This window comes from Panthera onca, chromosome A1 (genome assembly GCF_046562875.1).
Source record: "Panthera onca isolate mPanOnc1 chromosome A1, mPanOnc1 haplotype 2, whole genome shotgun sequence".
In the NCBI taxonomy this organism is placed as follows: Eukaryota; Metazoa; Chordata; class Mammalia; order Carnivora; family Felidae; genus Panthera; species Panthera onca.
Genome location: NC_138339.1, coordinates 173,805,277 through 173,822,932, shown reverse-complemented (window position 1 = coordinate 173,822,932; position 17,656 = coordinate 173,805,277). Strand labels below are relative to the sequence as shown.

General features: G+C 47.5%; 1 protein-coding gene across 4 annotated transcripts in view; it reads right to left on the bottom strand.

Annotated features, from left to right (window-relative positions):
• Positions 1–17,656, bottom strand: part of ABCC4 (ATP binding cassette subfamily C member 4 (PEL blood group)) — a 284,074-nt gene that overhangs the window by 194,989 nt on the left and 71,429 nt on the right. For all 4 annotated transcript variants that reach the window (XM_081794994.1, XM_060636846.3, XM_078432437.2 and 1 more), the window contains exon 8: positions 6,855–7,079. In XM_081794994.1, the coding sequence (XP_081651120.1) occupies positions 6,855–7,079 (225 nt within the window). The remainder of the gene's footprint in view (positions 1–6,854; positions 7,080–17,656) is intronic.

Below are 17,656 nucleotides of genomic sequence, written 5' to 3'. Positions count from 1 at the left end.
ATAAAAGAGAAGGGGCAAACGCTTGCATAGACACTTCACAGAGAAGATTCACGAACAGCAAAGAAGCACATAAAAAGATACTGAGCATCATTACTCAACAATGAAGTGAAGACCAAAACCATAATGAGATACTATTACACATACCCATGAATAACTAAAATTAAAAATACTGACAATACCAAGTCTTGGTGAGGATACACTGCTCTTCCCTAGCCAACTACAACACTGACAAATCGCCCCTAGAGATGAACTTTTCTTTCACAAAATGCACAGGTCCAACTCAAGTTTATATCCAAGGGGGAAAATGGAGGGGGAAATATGTTTAAAAGATTTTAAAGTGTTAAACAATGTAAGATGCATTACTACCTCATTCTAATTTTGTCAGAATGTTACAAAGAGAAACAGAAATTCCAACCAAATATACTTCTTAGGAATGCTCTATTTCCATTAATACTGCAGTTTCACTCTTGACCGTATTCTCAGGATGCTAGCCCCTAGACATTTTCAGAAAGAAAATGTAACCACAGACTAATAGCCAAAATACTGGATTGAGCCATATGAAATTGCTGTTTATTAAGCCCTCAACAGTTGAATATCTGCAATCTCGTATTATCCAGCCTAAATATAAAGCAAAACGCAGGGTGTCTATACTGAAACAAAATTAGCTTTAAGTAAAAACAAAACAAAGTTCTGTCTGAGAACTATGGACATGACACCATGTGGCTGAGATGCCAACTAACTTTGCACAGTGTAGAGAGTGAATTCAGGGGGAGGTGAACAAGTGGGGTGGACCCTTCCCTTCTCACAACCAGTACACTCTGCTGCACGGGGTTTTTGCTTTTTAACTCCAGCTCCATTTCTTGCAGACTCTGCTCAGGAGAAGTCAGCAAGCTGACTCTGCCTCCTGGCCGGTCCCCTTCTACTTCCTTCTCAAGAGTCTGTAATAAAGTGTGCCTGCTGTCCTGACTGCTGATCTTACAATACGGCTGAGCTGGAGAAGGGTCTAGAAAGAAGAAGTAAAATGGTCAAGAGAAGAGGGTCTTAAGGGAAAAGATCAGAAGAAAGGGGAAGAGTCCACTGAGAAAGACTATGTGATCTAAGTAGTATAGATACAAGAAGCATGTCTTTTTCTCCAAATTACAGAATTCTGAACACAGCTATACCACTAAAAATACACTTGGGGTAAGTAAAATTATTTCTCTACATAGAAGATTGCTCTACAGATGTCCTTCCCGTGAGATGCACTGCATAAATGTCAGTAGTCCACTCTCCTTATCTGTGGTAGGTGTGTGCTATAAAGTCACTGTGACCATGAATTGGTGAATCCTAATTGCTCCTGGGAAAACACAGACTTGGGTTCCTGCCAGCCTTTGATAACATTTTTATCATCAATACACACATAACCTTATGTTGTGTGTTTCTATTTAATGACACCATATTTACTGTCCGTTGTGGACTCATTAACATTGGACTCACGCCAAAAGCACAACTCATACCTGAACCAAGCTTATCTAAGACAGGCATTTTCCTGTAGTATGTGCCATATTTTCTCCACAAGGCACATCACAGCCTTCATGTGCTCAGGAACACTAGACAGCACTTCCACACTCTATGTGAGACAATATTAAACAGCAAAATCACCAACAAAAAGGACAAAAGTGCAGAAAACAGGCACTAAATATAAATAGACTGTGAAAAGGCACTTATTTACAGTATGACAGCTAGTGACTCAAAATTTTAGCAACTCTGTGCATACCCACAAATGACCATGAAAGAGCTTCGAGTACTGATTTGGGGATTACATATAAATTTTAGCAAGTAGGCAAATTTGCAAACTACAGGGTCTGTGAATAATGAGGATTGACTGTATATAAATTCTGGCAAGACAGATCCACAACAGAGGATAAAAGGAAACCAGGATATTTGCAGGGAATCAGCTCATCCTAGAAGTTCAAATGAAGAAAAATACTCTCACAAATCATCCTTTGGGGTAACTAAAAAAGTGAAGACAAGACTTTAGCCACAAGAAGAAATATGGTCAAACCGATCCAACTCTGTAAGAAGTCTGCACCAGGAAGCAAGTAGCAAAAAACAACATCCATGAACTCAAAAAGTGCCAGCTCTGGCTTTACCCGGCATTCAGAGCAAACCAACCACCAACAGGGACACAAAGTCAAGAAACCCAGAGCCAATCGGACTAAAGATCTTCAGTAAAAACCTCTGTGCCATATGCATTTTGCAATACAAGAAACTCTCTGTACCACAGGCCAAGACCGTCTTGATTACTGAGACTCCCATCCTGCCCACCCCAGGACTACAGACCTATAACATTCAGGTTCACTTCCACCTGGGCCTGAAGCCAAGGTCAGGCTGGCAAATGAGAGATCCATCCCCACTAGTGACGGGGCTGGAGACTGTCCTCTGATCCGTGCACACCTCGTCTGAAGGTACCATCCTCCCCCCAGCCTGGCACCTACCCTCCTGTGTTCTCAGCTGAGGAAGTAGCCCCTTGATATTTGAAGCTGGACATGTCCTGCTTTTCTGTGTCTTGGCCAAGAACAAAGACGGTAAGTAAACCACTAGTCCCACCATAGAGGTAATAGCAATCCATGCTGGGAAAATGACTCGTGACTGGCAGGGACTTTCTAAAATGATGAAGTATAATGTTCAAAACACCACTAAGGTGAGGAACCTGTGTTCTTCACGCCAATCTGGTGACCTTACAAAAACACAGCCTGTGTTGCACAATCCCATGACTTGCTACAAAGTTCTGAAAAAAATGCCCTAGAAATTTGAGGAACCTCAACAGACCACCATGGGCTGTTTCTACAGACCACCAACTGGAAACACTAATCCAAGCAACATGTCATAGTTCATAAAAACTCCTCTTAATTTAATCAAATTTAAGAGAAAAATCAATGATCAAGTGGGAACGTAAAATGATGTGGCCACCGCAGAAGAGAGCACGGCAGTTCCTCAAAAAGATTAAGCCTATACCCCAGCAATTCCACTTTTGGGAATGTACCCGAAAGAACTGCCAGTACAGACTTGAAGAGGTATTTGTAGACCCACATTCACAGCAGCAGTATCCACAATCACCAAGAGATGGAGACAAATCTCCCAAATGCTGACAGATGAATGGGGAAACAAAATGTGGTACATCCATACAACGGAATAGTATCCAGCCTTAAAAAGGAGTAAAATTCTGACAATACGGATAAACCTTGAAGACATTACGCTATCTGACATAAGCCAGACACAAGATGACAAATACTGCATGAATCCACTTACAGGAGGTACCTAGACCAGGGGTTAGGGTTAGGGACTGGAAGTAAAAAGGTGATGGCTGTGGGGGAGGGGTCTGGGGAGTTCAGTGTTTAGTGTGTACAGAATTTCAGTCTGGGAAGATAAGTTCTGGAGATGAATAGTGAGGATGGCCACACAACAATGTGAATGTACTTAATGTCACATAAAGAGCTAAAATGGGAAGTTTTTATGTCATGCATATTTTACCACAATCAAGCAATGCCTGCTCCTGAGCTTATATAACTCTTGATCTCAGGGTTGTGAATTTGAGCCCCACACTGGGTGTAGAGATTGCTTAAAAATAAAATCTTAAAAAAAAAAATCTCAAAGCTCCTAAAGAGTAATTGTACCAAAGCTGTGCAAAGGTAGACAAATGACAAGTCATTTATATATACGATACATCCCTCAACACCATTCACTATTATAAACTATAGCTACTCTAGTGACAACACCCAACCTGGTGTTCTCCCAGGACGGGGATCAGGAGGTGGGGCCTGAGCCTAAGGCACAAATGTTCACAGAGGGCTTTCAGAGCTGCTGAAATGTCTATGTCTTCACCTAGCAGGATTCTAGAAATTGGTGTTTCCCACCTTTCTGGAATTTCAGCTTACGCCTACTGGTTTAACCCTCTTTGTGAGGGGACAATCCTTTTAGGATAATCAAGCCAGCAAATTAACACCTTTGAGAGATGTTTACATCCAGGTAAGCAAATGTGCCAGGTCAGATCAGATTTCCCAAAGGTAACTTTCCAAAGTTAGTGAGAAGAGGAAGAAAAACAGGTGAACGACAACTAACCTGTGCAGCAGAGCTCTGCTGGACTGAAATGTCACCTCAAACCTGACTTCCATGTTGCAGGTTTTCACGGTAGAGCCCTAGTGGAATTTCCTATTTATTTATGGAAGCTAATAAGCATGACCTGGAAAAACAAAAATCTAGCTAATTTACAGAGAAATCGGACTATTCTTCTCCTAAATGGTACAATGGACTACAATGGAGTAATGGGGGGGGGGGGGCGGGGGGACAGCAACGAAGACCGCTTGACTAGAGCAAAGACCCCTTGACTAGAGCATACAAGCACTACTACCATTTCCAGGTCACAGAAGAGGACCCGGAGTTTACATGTCATAACACGGGCAGTAAGAGGCCTCTGAGATTCACACAATTCCAAGATTAATAAGACTCTGCTCAAAGGAAGAACGTGGAGGAGACATCTTGCGTTTTGCCAAGGAAAGTATTCACAAGAAACAGAAGCTCTATATAAGCAGCAACTAGGTAAAAGAAGCAATATATTTTTTTAGTTTTTTTTAATGTTTATTTATTTTTGAGAGAGACAGAAACAGAATGTGAGTGGGTTAGGGGCAGAGAGAGAGGGAGACACAGAATCCGAAGCAGGCTCCAGGCTCTGAGCTGTCAGCACAGAGCCCGATGCGGGGCTCGAACTCATGAACTGTGAGATCATGACCGGAGCCGAAGTTGGGACACTCAACCGACTGAGCCACCCAGGTGCCTCAAGAAGCAATATTTTTTAAATGTTTATTGATTTACTTCGAGAGAGGGAGAGAGCAAGCGGGGGAGGGACAGAGGAAGAGGGAGAGAGAGAATCCCAAGCAGGCTCCATGCTCAGCACAGGGGCCTACATGGGGCGCGATCACGCAACCCAACATGATGAGATCATGACCTGAGCCAAAATCAAGAGTTGGACACTTAACCGGCTAAGCCACCCAGGTGCCCCCAAGAAGCAATATTTTAAACGGTTTGGTTTTATCTTTCAATAAGGACTTAATATAAATTATATATATTGGGGTGCCTGGCTGGCTTTGTTGGAAGAACATGAGGGTCTTGATTTTGGGGTCATAAGTTCGAGTCCCATGTTGGGTGTAGAGATTACTTCAACCTCAAAAAATTCAAACAAAATTTTATATATTTAGGGTGTACAATGTCATATTTTGATATAGCTATACATTGGGAAATGAGAACTATAGTCAAGCTAATTAACATATCCATCACTTCGGTTATCATTGTGTGTGTGTGTGTGTGTGTGTGTGTGTGGTGGGAACACTCAAGATCTACTCTCTTAGCAAATTTCACATATACAATACAGTTAAAATGAGGTGTCTGTGTTTTTATTTTTTCGTACTTACTTATTTTTGAGAGAACGCAAGCAGGGGAGGGGCAGAGAGAAGAGGACAGAGGATCTGTAGTGGGCTCTGTGTGGACAGGCTGACAGCAGCGAGCCCAATGTGGGGCTCGAACTCACCAACCTCAAGATCATGGCTTGACTTAACCTAAGCTGAGGTCAGAGATGCTGATGCTCCACCCACTGAGCCACCCCAGGCACCCCTGTGGTTTTGTTTTTAAAGCCCAAGGCAAAGATATATCCGGGATCAAATTTGTGCAAAGCCCTTGAGCTCTTGTCACTGGTATGTCTGTGGCAGCTCCTTTGTAAAAACACCTGAGATCCTCCCTCCCTTCATAATAGTGAAGATTATGGCATTTTCTGCATACAAAAACACTGAACACATCAAATCAGGTCCTGTCATTAAAACTGCTACACTAAGGGAGAAGAAAATACTGCATAAAATAATAATTTGAATGGAAAGCAACGTAAAGCACATGAAACTATAAGTTCTCTCCCAAATTACTAAAAACAATGTAAAATTTAAAGTTTCATCCCAAACATCCAACTACTTTCTTTAATACTATTAAAAACAACCACAACTATGGAACATAGTGAATGTGCTTGGCATGGATTCTATTTATGTTTTTCTTTAATTAACACAATTAGACGGAACATGATTAAATGGTTCATTTAAAAAATTATTCCCTGTCTCAAATAGAATCTTTTCTCTCAGCTTCAATTTTATAGATCCAGTTTCACAGAAGGTCACTCGTAAAATACAATTCTGATGTAAATAAAAGTTTTAATGAACAGCATTTCCATACATACAACTAGGAGATTTAGGGTGTGAAAACACTGGACATTGTTCATGCCTAAATCAATTTGATACTTATTTTTGATACTTTTTAATTAGATTCTTTTTAATTAATTAAGATACTTTTTAATTAGACTCCGTTACAAATAGAGTATTTTGCAACAGCCTGCAGCCCTGTTATCAAAGGCAGCCCTGATATGATCCCAATAGAAAACTTTCATTATATATCAGTAAAGTTCACTTAAAGGAAAACACACACACACACACACACACACACACACACACACACTAGCCTGATGTAAGTACCAAGCTTCTCTGATATTGAAATGATGCTATATACAAAAATTTTAATGTACGAACTTTCCCAAAATGTTTTGTTCCCCACCCCCCCCCGCCCCCGAGAGAAAGAGAGCCAGTGGGGGAGGGGCAGAGGAAGAGGGAGAGAATCCTAAGCGGACTTCACACTGAAGCCCGACGTGGGACTTGATCTAACAACCATGAGATCATGACCTGAGCTGAAATCAAGAGTCAGACACCTGACCGACCGAGGCACCCAGGCGCCCCCCGCAACGAGATGCTTCAGGTGAGGTACACACGATAGCAAATGACACTTGCCTTCCGATAAATCATATGGCACATGGCAACTCTTAGCCTCATGCCAGCGCACTGGACATGATAGAAGTATAAGTGGTGCAGTATAGCCAGAACGAGCGTGCAGGCGGTCAGCACCGTGGCGTAGCCGTAGGCTTCGCGCAAAGCCACAGAATCAGCAGGATCATGGTCTTCGAAATAATTAATGATTTTCCCCAAAAATATGGGCTGGATTACTCTGGTGCCTTCCTGAAAGGAAAGAAAAAAAGCCTTCATTAGAAATACAGGTCATACCAGTTTTTCGTAACACGAGCTTTGCTTTTATTGCTAACATGTAAAAAAAAAAAAAAAAAAAAAAAAGCACTTTAACAAAGTACTACGTTCATCACTAATCTCAAAGCAAAACAGAACTATTTTCTTCTTTAAGACAGGCCAGTAATAGTTTAAACTTAAGCCAAAATTTGAAGTGCAAAGGCAATAAAGCTTTAGTACATTGTGCTTGGGTACACTGTGGATGCTCCATAAATGTTACAACCACTGTTTCAGAACGCATTTGGCAAACTATCAAATAAGTCTTGGCCTATAATGAATAAGGAAAAGAGTAGCAAAAAAAAAAAAAAAAAAAAAAAAAAGAGTAAGGGATGTGCACACATGTGGCAGCCCCAGCTCACAGCGTGCCCACCGATTTCACCTGCACTCTCAACGTCCCAGCCCAAAGCAAAGCCAAGAATGGCTCACTTGTGGGAGGCACACCCTTGCAACCAAACACACTCCAAAGAGGGAACCCTCCGATCTTTCCCAACCCAAACTCCACATGCCGGTAGGTCCGGAGAACGGAGTCCATGCTCCAACTTCTGATGGAGGAAGAAAAAGGACCAGGCTTGAGAGGTTCCCAGGCTCTCCATAGCAGGGGTGAAGCTGAGCACCGCCTCCTGGAGTCAGGAGTTTAACACAGCACAAGCCAAACTCAAAAGAATGCCATCAGTGGTTCCCTATCAGCCACACATGGCAGGTGCCAGTTTTGAAGAATTTTTACCATCATCTATTTTACACCCCGAGGCAAAAAATTAAAATTCTACACCAATGAGGGAGGAGGCACTGGGGCTTCCTTCCTAAGACTTCGGGAAAGCAATTCTTCTCCCTAAAACTAAAAGGCAAAGAAACAGCAAAAGTTGCCCCTCCCTGCCAGATGGCCGCTTCACCCCACAACCTACTTCCACTTTTTTTTTTTAATGTTTCTTTTACTTTTGAGAGAGTGGGAGAGGGGCAGAGAAAGGGGGAGACAGAGGATCCGAAGCAAGCTCTGCACTGACAGCAGTGAGACCAATATGGGGCTCAAACTCACAAACTGTGAGATGACCTGAGCTGAAGTCGGATGCTGAACTGACTGAGCCACCCAGGTGCCCTTACTTCCATTCTTATGAGGTACCTTCCCCTGGCATCAAAGAATATCAAACACTCAATGCAAGCCCACATCACATCACCAAAAGTAAACACACAGGCCCTCAACATCATTTCCTCTAATGCCAAAAGCTTGGAAATACTTCAAGCACTAGACTTTGAAACAAGCGTTTCCCCTCAAGCAATCTCTCCTTATTAACCCAGACATGGCAAATAACCAACAGGTTTTCTTTCTGTCTGTCCCAAGCGAGGAACCCATGGCACAAAAGGGCAAGGGAACCCAAAAAAAACAAATCCCAAAACAAAACTAAAATGCATTTTCTTCCCTACCAACTAGCACCCCTTCAGGATATTTATAGAAAGATGTTCCCATCCATCACATGGGTGTGCCATTAAACCCCAACACCGCACACACATGCACACGCACGTTCTCAGGCTTCACCGACAGACTTGTCTTTCATGACATCATGACAGTTCTCTTCTACAAGGAAATGCTGTTTATTAAAGACGACAATCAGATCTCAAGAACACAAAGGCTCACTGATACGTTTCCAGCATGCCCAATCATTCATCCCAAGAAGCATTAAGAGTTTAAGAAAGCAACCCAAACACAACGGGCCATAAAACTGACCATTTAGGTGATTACAGAGATGAAAATCTGGAGGCTTACACAGTGAAGCAAAAACTCCCAACTGTACTTATGGACAGTCCCAGCCCTGGCGGGCAGCACACACCCTGGAGCCGACCACCAGCAGCCGAGCGGTAAACACCCGCCGTCCCAAACATTCCTAAAATGGAGGATCGTGTCTGGGAGTCACTGTTGTCTGTTCCTCAGCTCTCCATTTGAGCCTAACATGGGTGTGGATAAAGGAAAATATAATCGGAGTCACCCATCAGAGAGAAAACTGACAGATGCAACAAATCCAGCGAAAAGAGTATAAAGGCAGGTCACTGCCACCTAAGCACCTGGATTTTTCTGATAGTACTTAATAATCCAGCCAACCAATAGGCTCACTAATGAGTAAGGCCAGCTCATGGCCCACGCCTTCCCACACATCCTCACCCTCAACAACTTAAGAAATAAAACTGGTAAAATATATATTCTCAAACTTGAACTAACCAAATAAAAACTTTCTAGGTAGCAGGAGCAACATCAAAAATTGCTTAAGCAAAGGCACCTGGGTGGCTCAGTCAGTTAAGGATCCAGCTTCAGCTCAAGTCAGGATTTCATGGTTTGTGGGTTTGAGCCCCCCATCGGGCTCTGGACTGGTAGTGCAGAGCCTGCTTGGGATTCTCTCTCCCTCCCTCCCTCTCTCTGCCCCTTCTCTACCTGTGCTCCCATTCTCTCTCCGAATGAATGAATGAATGAATGAATGAATTTAAAAAAAAAAAAGACTTCTCCATTGACAAGACTGTCTTGTAATTTAGAGCCAGTCTTGTCTTCTGGCACAAAGAGGGAGACACCCTTACAGATGTAGATTTCCTTTATAAATGTAACTGTCTGTTACACAAGAGTAACTTCTACTCTGTCTTCAGGGCTTCTCCTCTCCTGTCTGATGCTTCTCAAAAATAATCTGTATGCCAAAGAGGCATATTCTGGGGTGGCATATTCTGTTACCCTTCAATCATATTCTATGTTTGTATTTTTGAAGTGTTCTTAAAAAGTATATGGGGGGGGGACAAAAAGTATATGGAGCAGTTGACAGAGGAGCACAGAACTGTTGTCATGGGAAAAAAAAACAAAGAAAACAAAACCCACATACCTACCTACTCTTGACTCTCCGACCACTGTCGGTGGGGGCTCTGGCAGGAGAAGGCGTCAGGACAGAATGCAAAGACCACCAGCCTGGCGATCAGAATGCTTTGCTTCAGAAACCAGGTCAGCCATTTTGCACATCACATGACCCTAACTCCATCCATGCCCTCCTGGGCCCCTGTACCCTGATGCATAGAAATACCTGCCTTGTCTACTTCAGAGGAATCCAGGCACAACTAAATGAGATACAACTGCTCAAAGTGCCCTAAAACCAACATAAACTAAGTATAAACTAAGATCACCCTTATTACAGAGGAGTCCTGTAGAATAGAGTCCTATTCTATTCTTGGTGTTTACTTTTTGAGAGAGAAAGAGCATATACACAAGCAGGAGAGGGGCAGAGAGAGAGAGAGAGAGAGAGAGAGAGAGAGAATGAGAATCCCAGGCAGGCTCCATGCTGTCAGCGCAAAGGCTGATGCCGGGCTTGAACTGACAAACTGAGATAATGACCTATGCCGAAGTCAGACACTCAAATGACTAAGCCACCCAGGTGCCCTGAGACTTATTCTATTCTTAGTGGCAGAGGCTAGTTTCACACAGGCTTGGAAAATCCATTGCTGCTTACAAACGACAATGGAGAACAAGGACTCCAAGTGAGTGAAACTTTTTTTTAATTTTTTTTTTTTAACATTTATTCACTTTTGAAAAACAGAGAGAGACAGAGCATGAGTAGGGGAGGGGCAGAGAGAGAGGGAGACACAGAATCCGAAGCAGGTTCCAGGCTCCGAGCTGTCAGCACAGAGCCCGACACAGGACTCGAACTCACAAGTCACTTAGGGGCACCTGGTGGCTCAGTCAGTTAAGCGTCTGACTTCGGCTCAGGTCATGATCTCACCACTCATGAGTTCGAGCTCCAAGTCGGGCTCTGTGCTGACAGCTCGGAGCCTGGAGCCTGCTTCGGTTCCGTGTCTCCCTCTCTGCCCCTCCCCTGCTCGCACTCTGTCTCTGTCTCTCTCTCTCTCTCAAAACTAAATAAACATTAAAAAAATTTTTCGGTAACCAGTCACCTACTTCCCTGACATCTTAAAGAAAACGCATGAGAAGCATCACCTTTATTTATGACTCGGGGGCGGTCATCACTGTGGATACTAACAACACTACACACCCAAGACCCGGCAGCGGGTACACAGCAGGTGCACCCAGCAGGTCTCCTGTCCACTTCCTCACCTCGCCTTCGCCAAGCAGTCCTTAATGGTCACTCATGACCCACCGTGTCAGCTACCAACAGCCACTCCTCAGCCCCCTGGGTTGAGCAGAGGCGAGGGGCTCTTGGAAGGATCAGTTAGGACATAAATGCAAAGGCCCTGGGGTGCCTGGGTGGCTCAGTCGGTTAAGCCTCTGACTCTTGATTTCGGCTCAGGTCATGATCTCACAGTGTGTGAGTTCGAGCCCTGAGTCGGGCTCCACGCTGACAGTGCGAAGCCTGCTTGGGATTCTCTCTCTCCCTCCCCCTCCCTGCTCATGCTCTCTCTCTCTCTCTCTCTCTCTCTCTCAAAATAAAAAAACTTAAAAAAATGTTAAAAAAAATAAATGCAAAAACCCAGGAGCAGCTCTCCTGGAATCAGCCCTAAGTTGGGGTATAAACCACACTGGGGAATTCAAAGGATTTTGTTTACTTCTTGCCCATCAGCTGAGTTCCAGCCTGAAGATTTAGGCAAACGTTCGCCTCCCTACAGCCTCCACCTGGACCACACACAATCAGCAAAAGTGGCCTTGGCCAACGCCGGCAGCCGCCTGGGGCTATTTCCAAGCATCCCACGTAGCAGACCTAACCCCCGGGCACCCTTCCCCTGTCAGGGCAGGGGCACTGGGAGCACACCGGCAATGTGCGGCCTCCCCACCAACACAACAGGCAGTGACCACGCCTCTCACAGCAAAGGCCCCGGGTGGCATGGGGAGGCAGTCCCTGCTACTGTCTGAGGCCTGCTCCCGAGGAGGCTTCAGGCTCCTCCTCTGGGCAGAAGGAGACTTGGTCGGTCCCCACCACGTCCCCATGGAGGTGCACACAGGCACCAGGCGGGCCGGGAACTCGCTGGCTGTTCCATTCGAGTTCGCGTTGGCCTGCAAGAACGCTGTGTTCAACATCAGCACGGAGCCGGTTTCTGCGAGCATTACAATCGTTCCTCAATCATCATGGGACAGAGATTCTCGCTCCTGTGAAATCCAACCTCAAAAGCCTCGCCCTAGCCTGCATCGAACGCCCTGCCTTTCTCCGCTGGTGCTGCCGGTAGTGCCCGGGAAAGGCCGTGCCCACGCTTTGGCTGGGAACCCTGCACCGCTTAGAAACCATGCATAATCAGCAAGCCTCAAGCTCTTCCAAAAATCCTATGGTTGAGTTCAGATCTTCCACGACCTAAAATACAAAGAGCAACAAGCAGCACAGAAGATCACAAAACAAGAAGCTGCTTCATAGAGTTTATTATCAAACTAACATGCCGGGGCACCTGGGTGGCTCAGTGAAGCGTGTGACTTCGGCTCAGGTCATGATCTCGCGGGCTGTGGGTTCGGGGTGCACTGTGCTGACAGCTTAGAGCCTGGGGCCTGCTTCGGATACTGTGTCCCTCCTCTCTCTCTGCACCTCCCTCGCTTGCGCTTTGTCTGTCTCTGTCTCTCAAAAATAAACAGTAAAAAAATAAAAATAATAAACTAACATTCATCCTATCAAACTGAATAACTACCTTTAGTCACGGAAAACCCAAAATAGCACCTGAAAGTGATTTTGAAATGTAACAGATCCTTAGTAGCTCCATCATCAAAAGTCATTTCTAACTTCTCCAGAACAGCAGTGTGTCAACCAGGCAAGTCTAGGAAAACAGGGTCATGTGTGTTGGATTTCAGGCTCCTTTCGCTGTCAGAAAAGAACTCAAGGTTTACTTCCGGTTGAGCTCTAACACCGGGAGCTGCCTGAGCTTCCCGCCACAGGAGTAAGGGCTCTGGCGCGTGTTCTCTTAAAGACATGAAGTGAGAAGCGAGCTAGTCACCGGGCTCGGAGGCCACCGTCTCATTGTATACGGGAAACCGCCAAGATACGGGCCTCATCACAGCACGAAGGAGCAAGCGCCCTCCAGGCGGCAGCCCGGGTCCACTCCACACCTGACGTGTCCGCTGCTGGCACGGAGTCCACCCCAGACGGTCACTGCGCTACCTCAGGCCGGCTGCACACCCTGTGCGTGGGAACACGCCCACACACCAGGGACTGACCGGGGTTCTCAACCTCACCAACGCACGCCCACTCGGAGGCTCACAGAGACACCATCTCTCAGCAGGGAGCCAGGTGTACCTGCTGGTAACAACAGAGAACTCGGCCTCTGCTCAGATCATCCAAGTGCCTTCTGAGGCTCCAGTCTTCCCGCTGGCCGGTCTCCAGGAGCTCATCTAGAATGGTGTCTCAAGAATGTAGATGGATGTGGGGCGCCTGGGAGGCTCAGTCGGTTAAGCGTCTGACTCCCAATTTCGGCTCAGGTCATGATCTCACGGTTTGTGGGTTTGAGCCCTACATTGGGCTCTGAGTTGATAGTGTGGAGCCCACTTTGGATTTTCTCTCTCTCTCTCTCTCTCTGCCTTTCTCCTGTTCACACACTCTCAAAATAAGTAAATAAACTTGAAAAGAGAAGAGAAGTAAAGAGAAGAAAAAAGGAGATGGGAGGAGGGGGAAAGGGAGGGGGAGGCGAGGGGAGGGGAGGGGGAGGCGAGGGGAGCAAAGCAAAGCAAAGCAAAACAAGAGTATAGATGGATGTTTAAGACTTAGGCACAGGGCAACCACACCCTCATCCACTTAGGGACAGTAAAGAGTAGAGGTGGCTTTCTAAAGGGCTCCTGGTTGATCTGAAGACACCATGCTGCTACTGCCAGTGTCGGCACCCTAGCCACTTCCAGCTCCCAGGGGACACTGTCACCTGAGCTCTACCCGACCCCTAATCTCGTTTTCTGTCCAGGGAGTTTTTAGCCTTTTACTTTTAAGCCTAAGGCAGGTTCAAGATGTGTGCATCTGAGACCCTGAAGTCGAAGTCCTCAGAACAAGCCTTCCCGACACCGGATGAGCTTTCAGTCGTCCAGACGGTCAGGTTTCCTAAGTTAGAGCACCCACGACTGAGTCTCGGCTCCATCCTTTATGCTTTGTGGGACACCGGGCACACCACAGAACTACCTGGTGCTGTGCGTCCTCTGCCCTACAGTGGGGAAAACAGTAATACTCGCCACCGTGTGGGAGCTGGCTACAAGAATGAAAGTAATGTTCCATGTAAAGTGCTTGTAGCAGTTGCTGACAGTTTCAAGTCCTTGTCATTCCCATGCTACCAGAGCCAGCTTACCACCGAGTGTGGGCCCCTGCGGAAACTGCTCCTAGTGGTACGACTCCCACTGAGTATGAACTGCTACTGCTACTGCCCTTTCCACCAAGTATGAGCCTCCACCGCTGCTACTAATACTACTGCCGAGTGGGAGGCTCTACCGCTCCGCTGCCACCAAGAGGAGCAATACCACCAGTGAGAAAACTTCTGCTACAGAGTATGAGCCTCTGCCGCTGTTGCTAACGCGCCTGAGTGGGAGTCTCACCGCTCCTGCTGTAACACCAGTAATACTACCAGTAACAGTACCGCTGCTGCTACTACTGAGTGTGAGTCCTGCTGCTGCTGCTGACACTAGCAATCCCGGTGCTGAGGCTGAGCAACCACCAGTGCCGCGACCACCGCCATGACTACTAACGGGTATGAGCCCCTCCCACCACCACCGCGACTACTACCGGGTATGAGCCCTCCCACCACTTCCACCAACGTTGACTACTACCAGGTAAGAGCCCTACCACCACCTCCACCAACGTGACTACTACCGGGTATGAGCCCCTCCCACCACCTCCACCACCACCGCCGCCATGACTACTACCGGGTATGAGCCCTACCACCACCGCCACCATGACTACTACCGGGTATGAGCCCCTCCCACCACCACCGCGACTACTATCGGGTATGAGCCCTACCACCACTTCCACCAGCGTGACTACTACTGGGTAAGAGCCCTACCACCACCTCCACCAACGTGACTACTACCGGGTATGAGCCCCTCCCACCACCTCCACCACCACCGCCGCCATGACTACTACCGGGTATGAGCCCTACCACCACCGCCACCGTGACTACTACCGGGTATGAGCCCCTCCCACCACCACCGCGACTACTATCGGGTATGAGCCCTACCACCACTTCCACCAGCGTGACTACTACTGGGTAAGAGCCCTACCACCACCTCCACCAACGTGACTACTACCGGGTATGAGCCCCTCCCACCACCTCCACCACCACCGCCGCCATGACTACTACCGGGTATGAGCCCTACCACCACCGCCACCGTGACTACTACCGGGTATGAGCCCCTCCCACCACCACCGCGACTACTACCGGGTATGAGCCCCACGTTTGCCAGACTCCACTCCCGGATAACCAACGTCCTAAAAGAGGCCGGCACTCTCACCAGCTGCACCCTCATCTAGCCCCCCATCCCAGCACCCCCAGCTCTCCCAGCAGTAGGTATTCCCAGGCTCAACGACTCAGTAATCGGTGCTCCCTGCACCAGAGTGGGGCCTATCCTCTCAGGGGGAAGCCCGGCCTCTGCACCTCATACCTCTTCTCCCAAACGCAGCAAAGATGCAGCTCATATTGAGATGGGTTCCAGTCACCGTGTGGGGCTTAGCGACCCACCCCAAGACGGCCGCAGCGCACTACAGTGAGGAAAGCCAGAGCGTGGTCCAAACCCAGCCACAAGGGCCACCCTTCTGATCCCTCGTCTTCAGGACTTGTCACCAAGGGAAAGTACAGAACCGAGGGCAGCAGAGGAAGGCTGCTCCGGGACGCCGTCCGGCCCCAAGGTCCAAGGACACACGTGCCTGCCCACCCCCACCCAGACACGGGGCCCACGTCGAGGCTGCGGGACTCCCCGCCAAGCAGAATCCATGAGCTGGATGCTCTGCAAGGTCAGCACCCATATCTGATGAGGAAATCCTGCACACACACTGGCCACGACAACACCAACCTGTCACCCTGTGTATTTCAAACTGAGACTTGCTGTGACCCCATGGAAACACCATCACTGGGACCCCTGTCCACAGGTCAGTGACAAGCTGGGGCTGCCCAAGGAGCTCCTGTACCCTCTCCCACCAACCGCCCCCACCCCCCACCCTGTCAGTCCCACTGCTTTGCATCTCCCCCCTGCCCTTAACAAGCCACAGCAGTATCTAGGTGGTGATGGGCGCCCCATATACTTGTCCCCACCCTCCGGCCAACCCGCCTTTGTCATCAATCTCCCAGGACCATCCAGTCCCCTGTCAGCTGACAGACCCTGTGGTTTCCTCCAATTACACAGGACAGAGATCACCTACCTACACCCACTGCCCTTCAATACAACAGAGCCTTTTACATGGGAGCTGCCCCTCCCCCATACACACCAACCAGCCCACCCATCTCACGCCCAGCACTCAGGACAAGTCAGCGCCCTTCTCCATCTAAAACAACATTTTCCCGGGGCACCTGGGTGGCTGAGTCGGTTAATCATCCGACTTCAGCTCAGGTCATGATCTCACAGTTTGTGAGTTCGAGTCCCACGTTAGGCTCTATGCTGACAACTCAGAGCCTGGAACCTGCTTCATATTCTCTCTCTACCCCTCCCCTGCTCATGCTCTGTCTCTCTCTCTCTCTCTCTCATAAATAAATAAACATTAAAAAAAAAATTTTTTTTTAATAAAATAAAACAACCTTTTCCCAGCAACCACAACTTCTATCCCTTCGACCCACAAACACTCACAGGGCCACCAACGTCCCTAAGGCAGTACTGAGGTACCAGAGAGCACGAGCCACCCAGGTGGGTTTGCAGCATGCTTCCAGCAGGCTGCAGCCCAGAACAGGCACAGGCTCACCGACACCGTGTCCAGGAGAACACAGTCTTACTGGAGGATCTGGACAGAGGCGCTTCAGGGTAATGGAGGTCAAGGACCTGATGACTTTCTGCCTTTGCTTTGCCTCCGCACATCACTCCTACGTGCACTGCAGTGCCGGGCTACCAAAGCTCCTCCTTCCAACCACCAATCCTCCCCAGTAACCGGGGACAGGAAACCAGAATGGGTCGTGTGTGAATCCTCCAGAATTCCTCCACAGACGGGGTTTTGGCTCGTAGTACATGTCCTTCTGCAAACAGCCCAGAGAGACATGTGTTCTCGGGAGCTCTGGCTGGCTCCACCCTCCACACAGAGCCCCGGGGCTCTGCTCCCCTGGAAGGGGGAGGCAGTAATACCTTCTTGGGAAAGCATTCATCAGATTTGGCCAGGTCAAATTAGCTGCTATTCGCTGAGCACCTGTAAAATGCTTTGTGTTACCCCGGGCTCTATCCAAAGTGAATTCCTCCAAACGAGAGCACGCATATTCCTTGAGGTTGTAGAGTCTTCTTTGGGTCAAGGATCACTGTTAGCATTTCTAACCCTTCCCACGCACCAGCAATATCCCAACATGCCATAAAACTTCAGAGCACCAGCCTTCCGCAACACTGCATTTCGATTGGTTAGAAGAAAAACAGTATCACCCCGCCCCCGCCGGAGGCCCATTTAAGTATCTGCCCATTCTGAAGA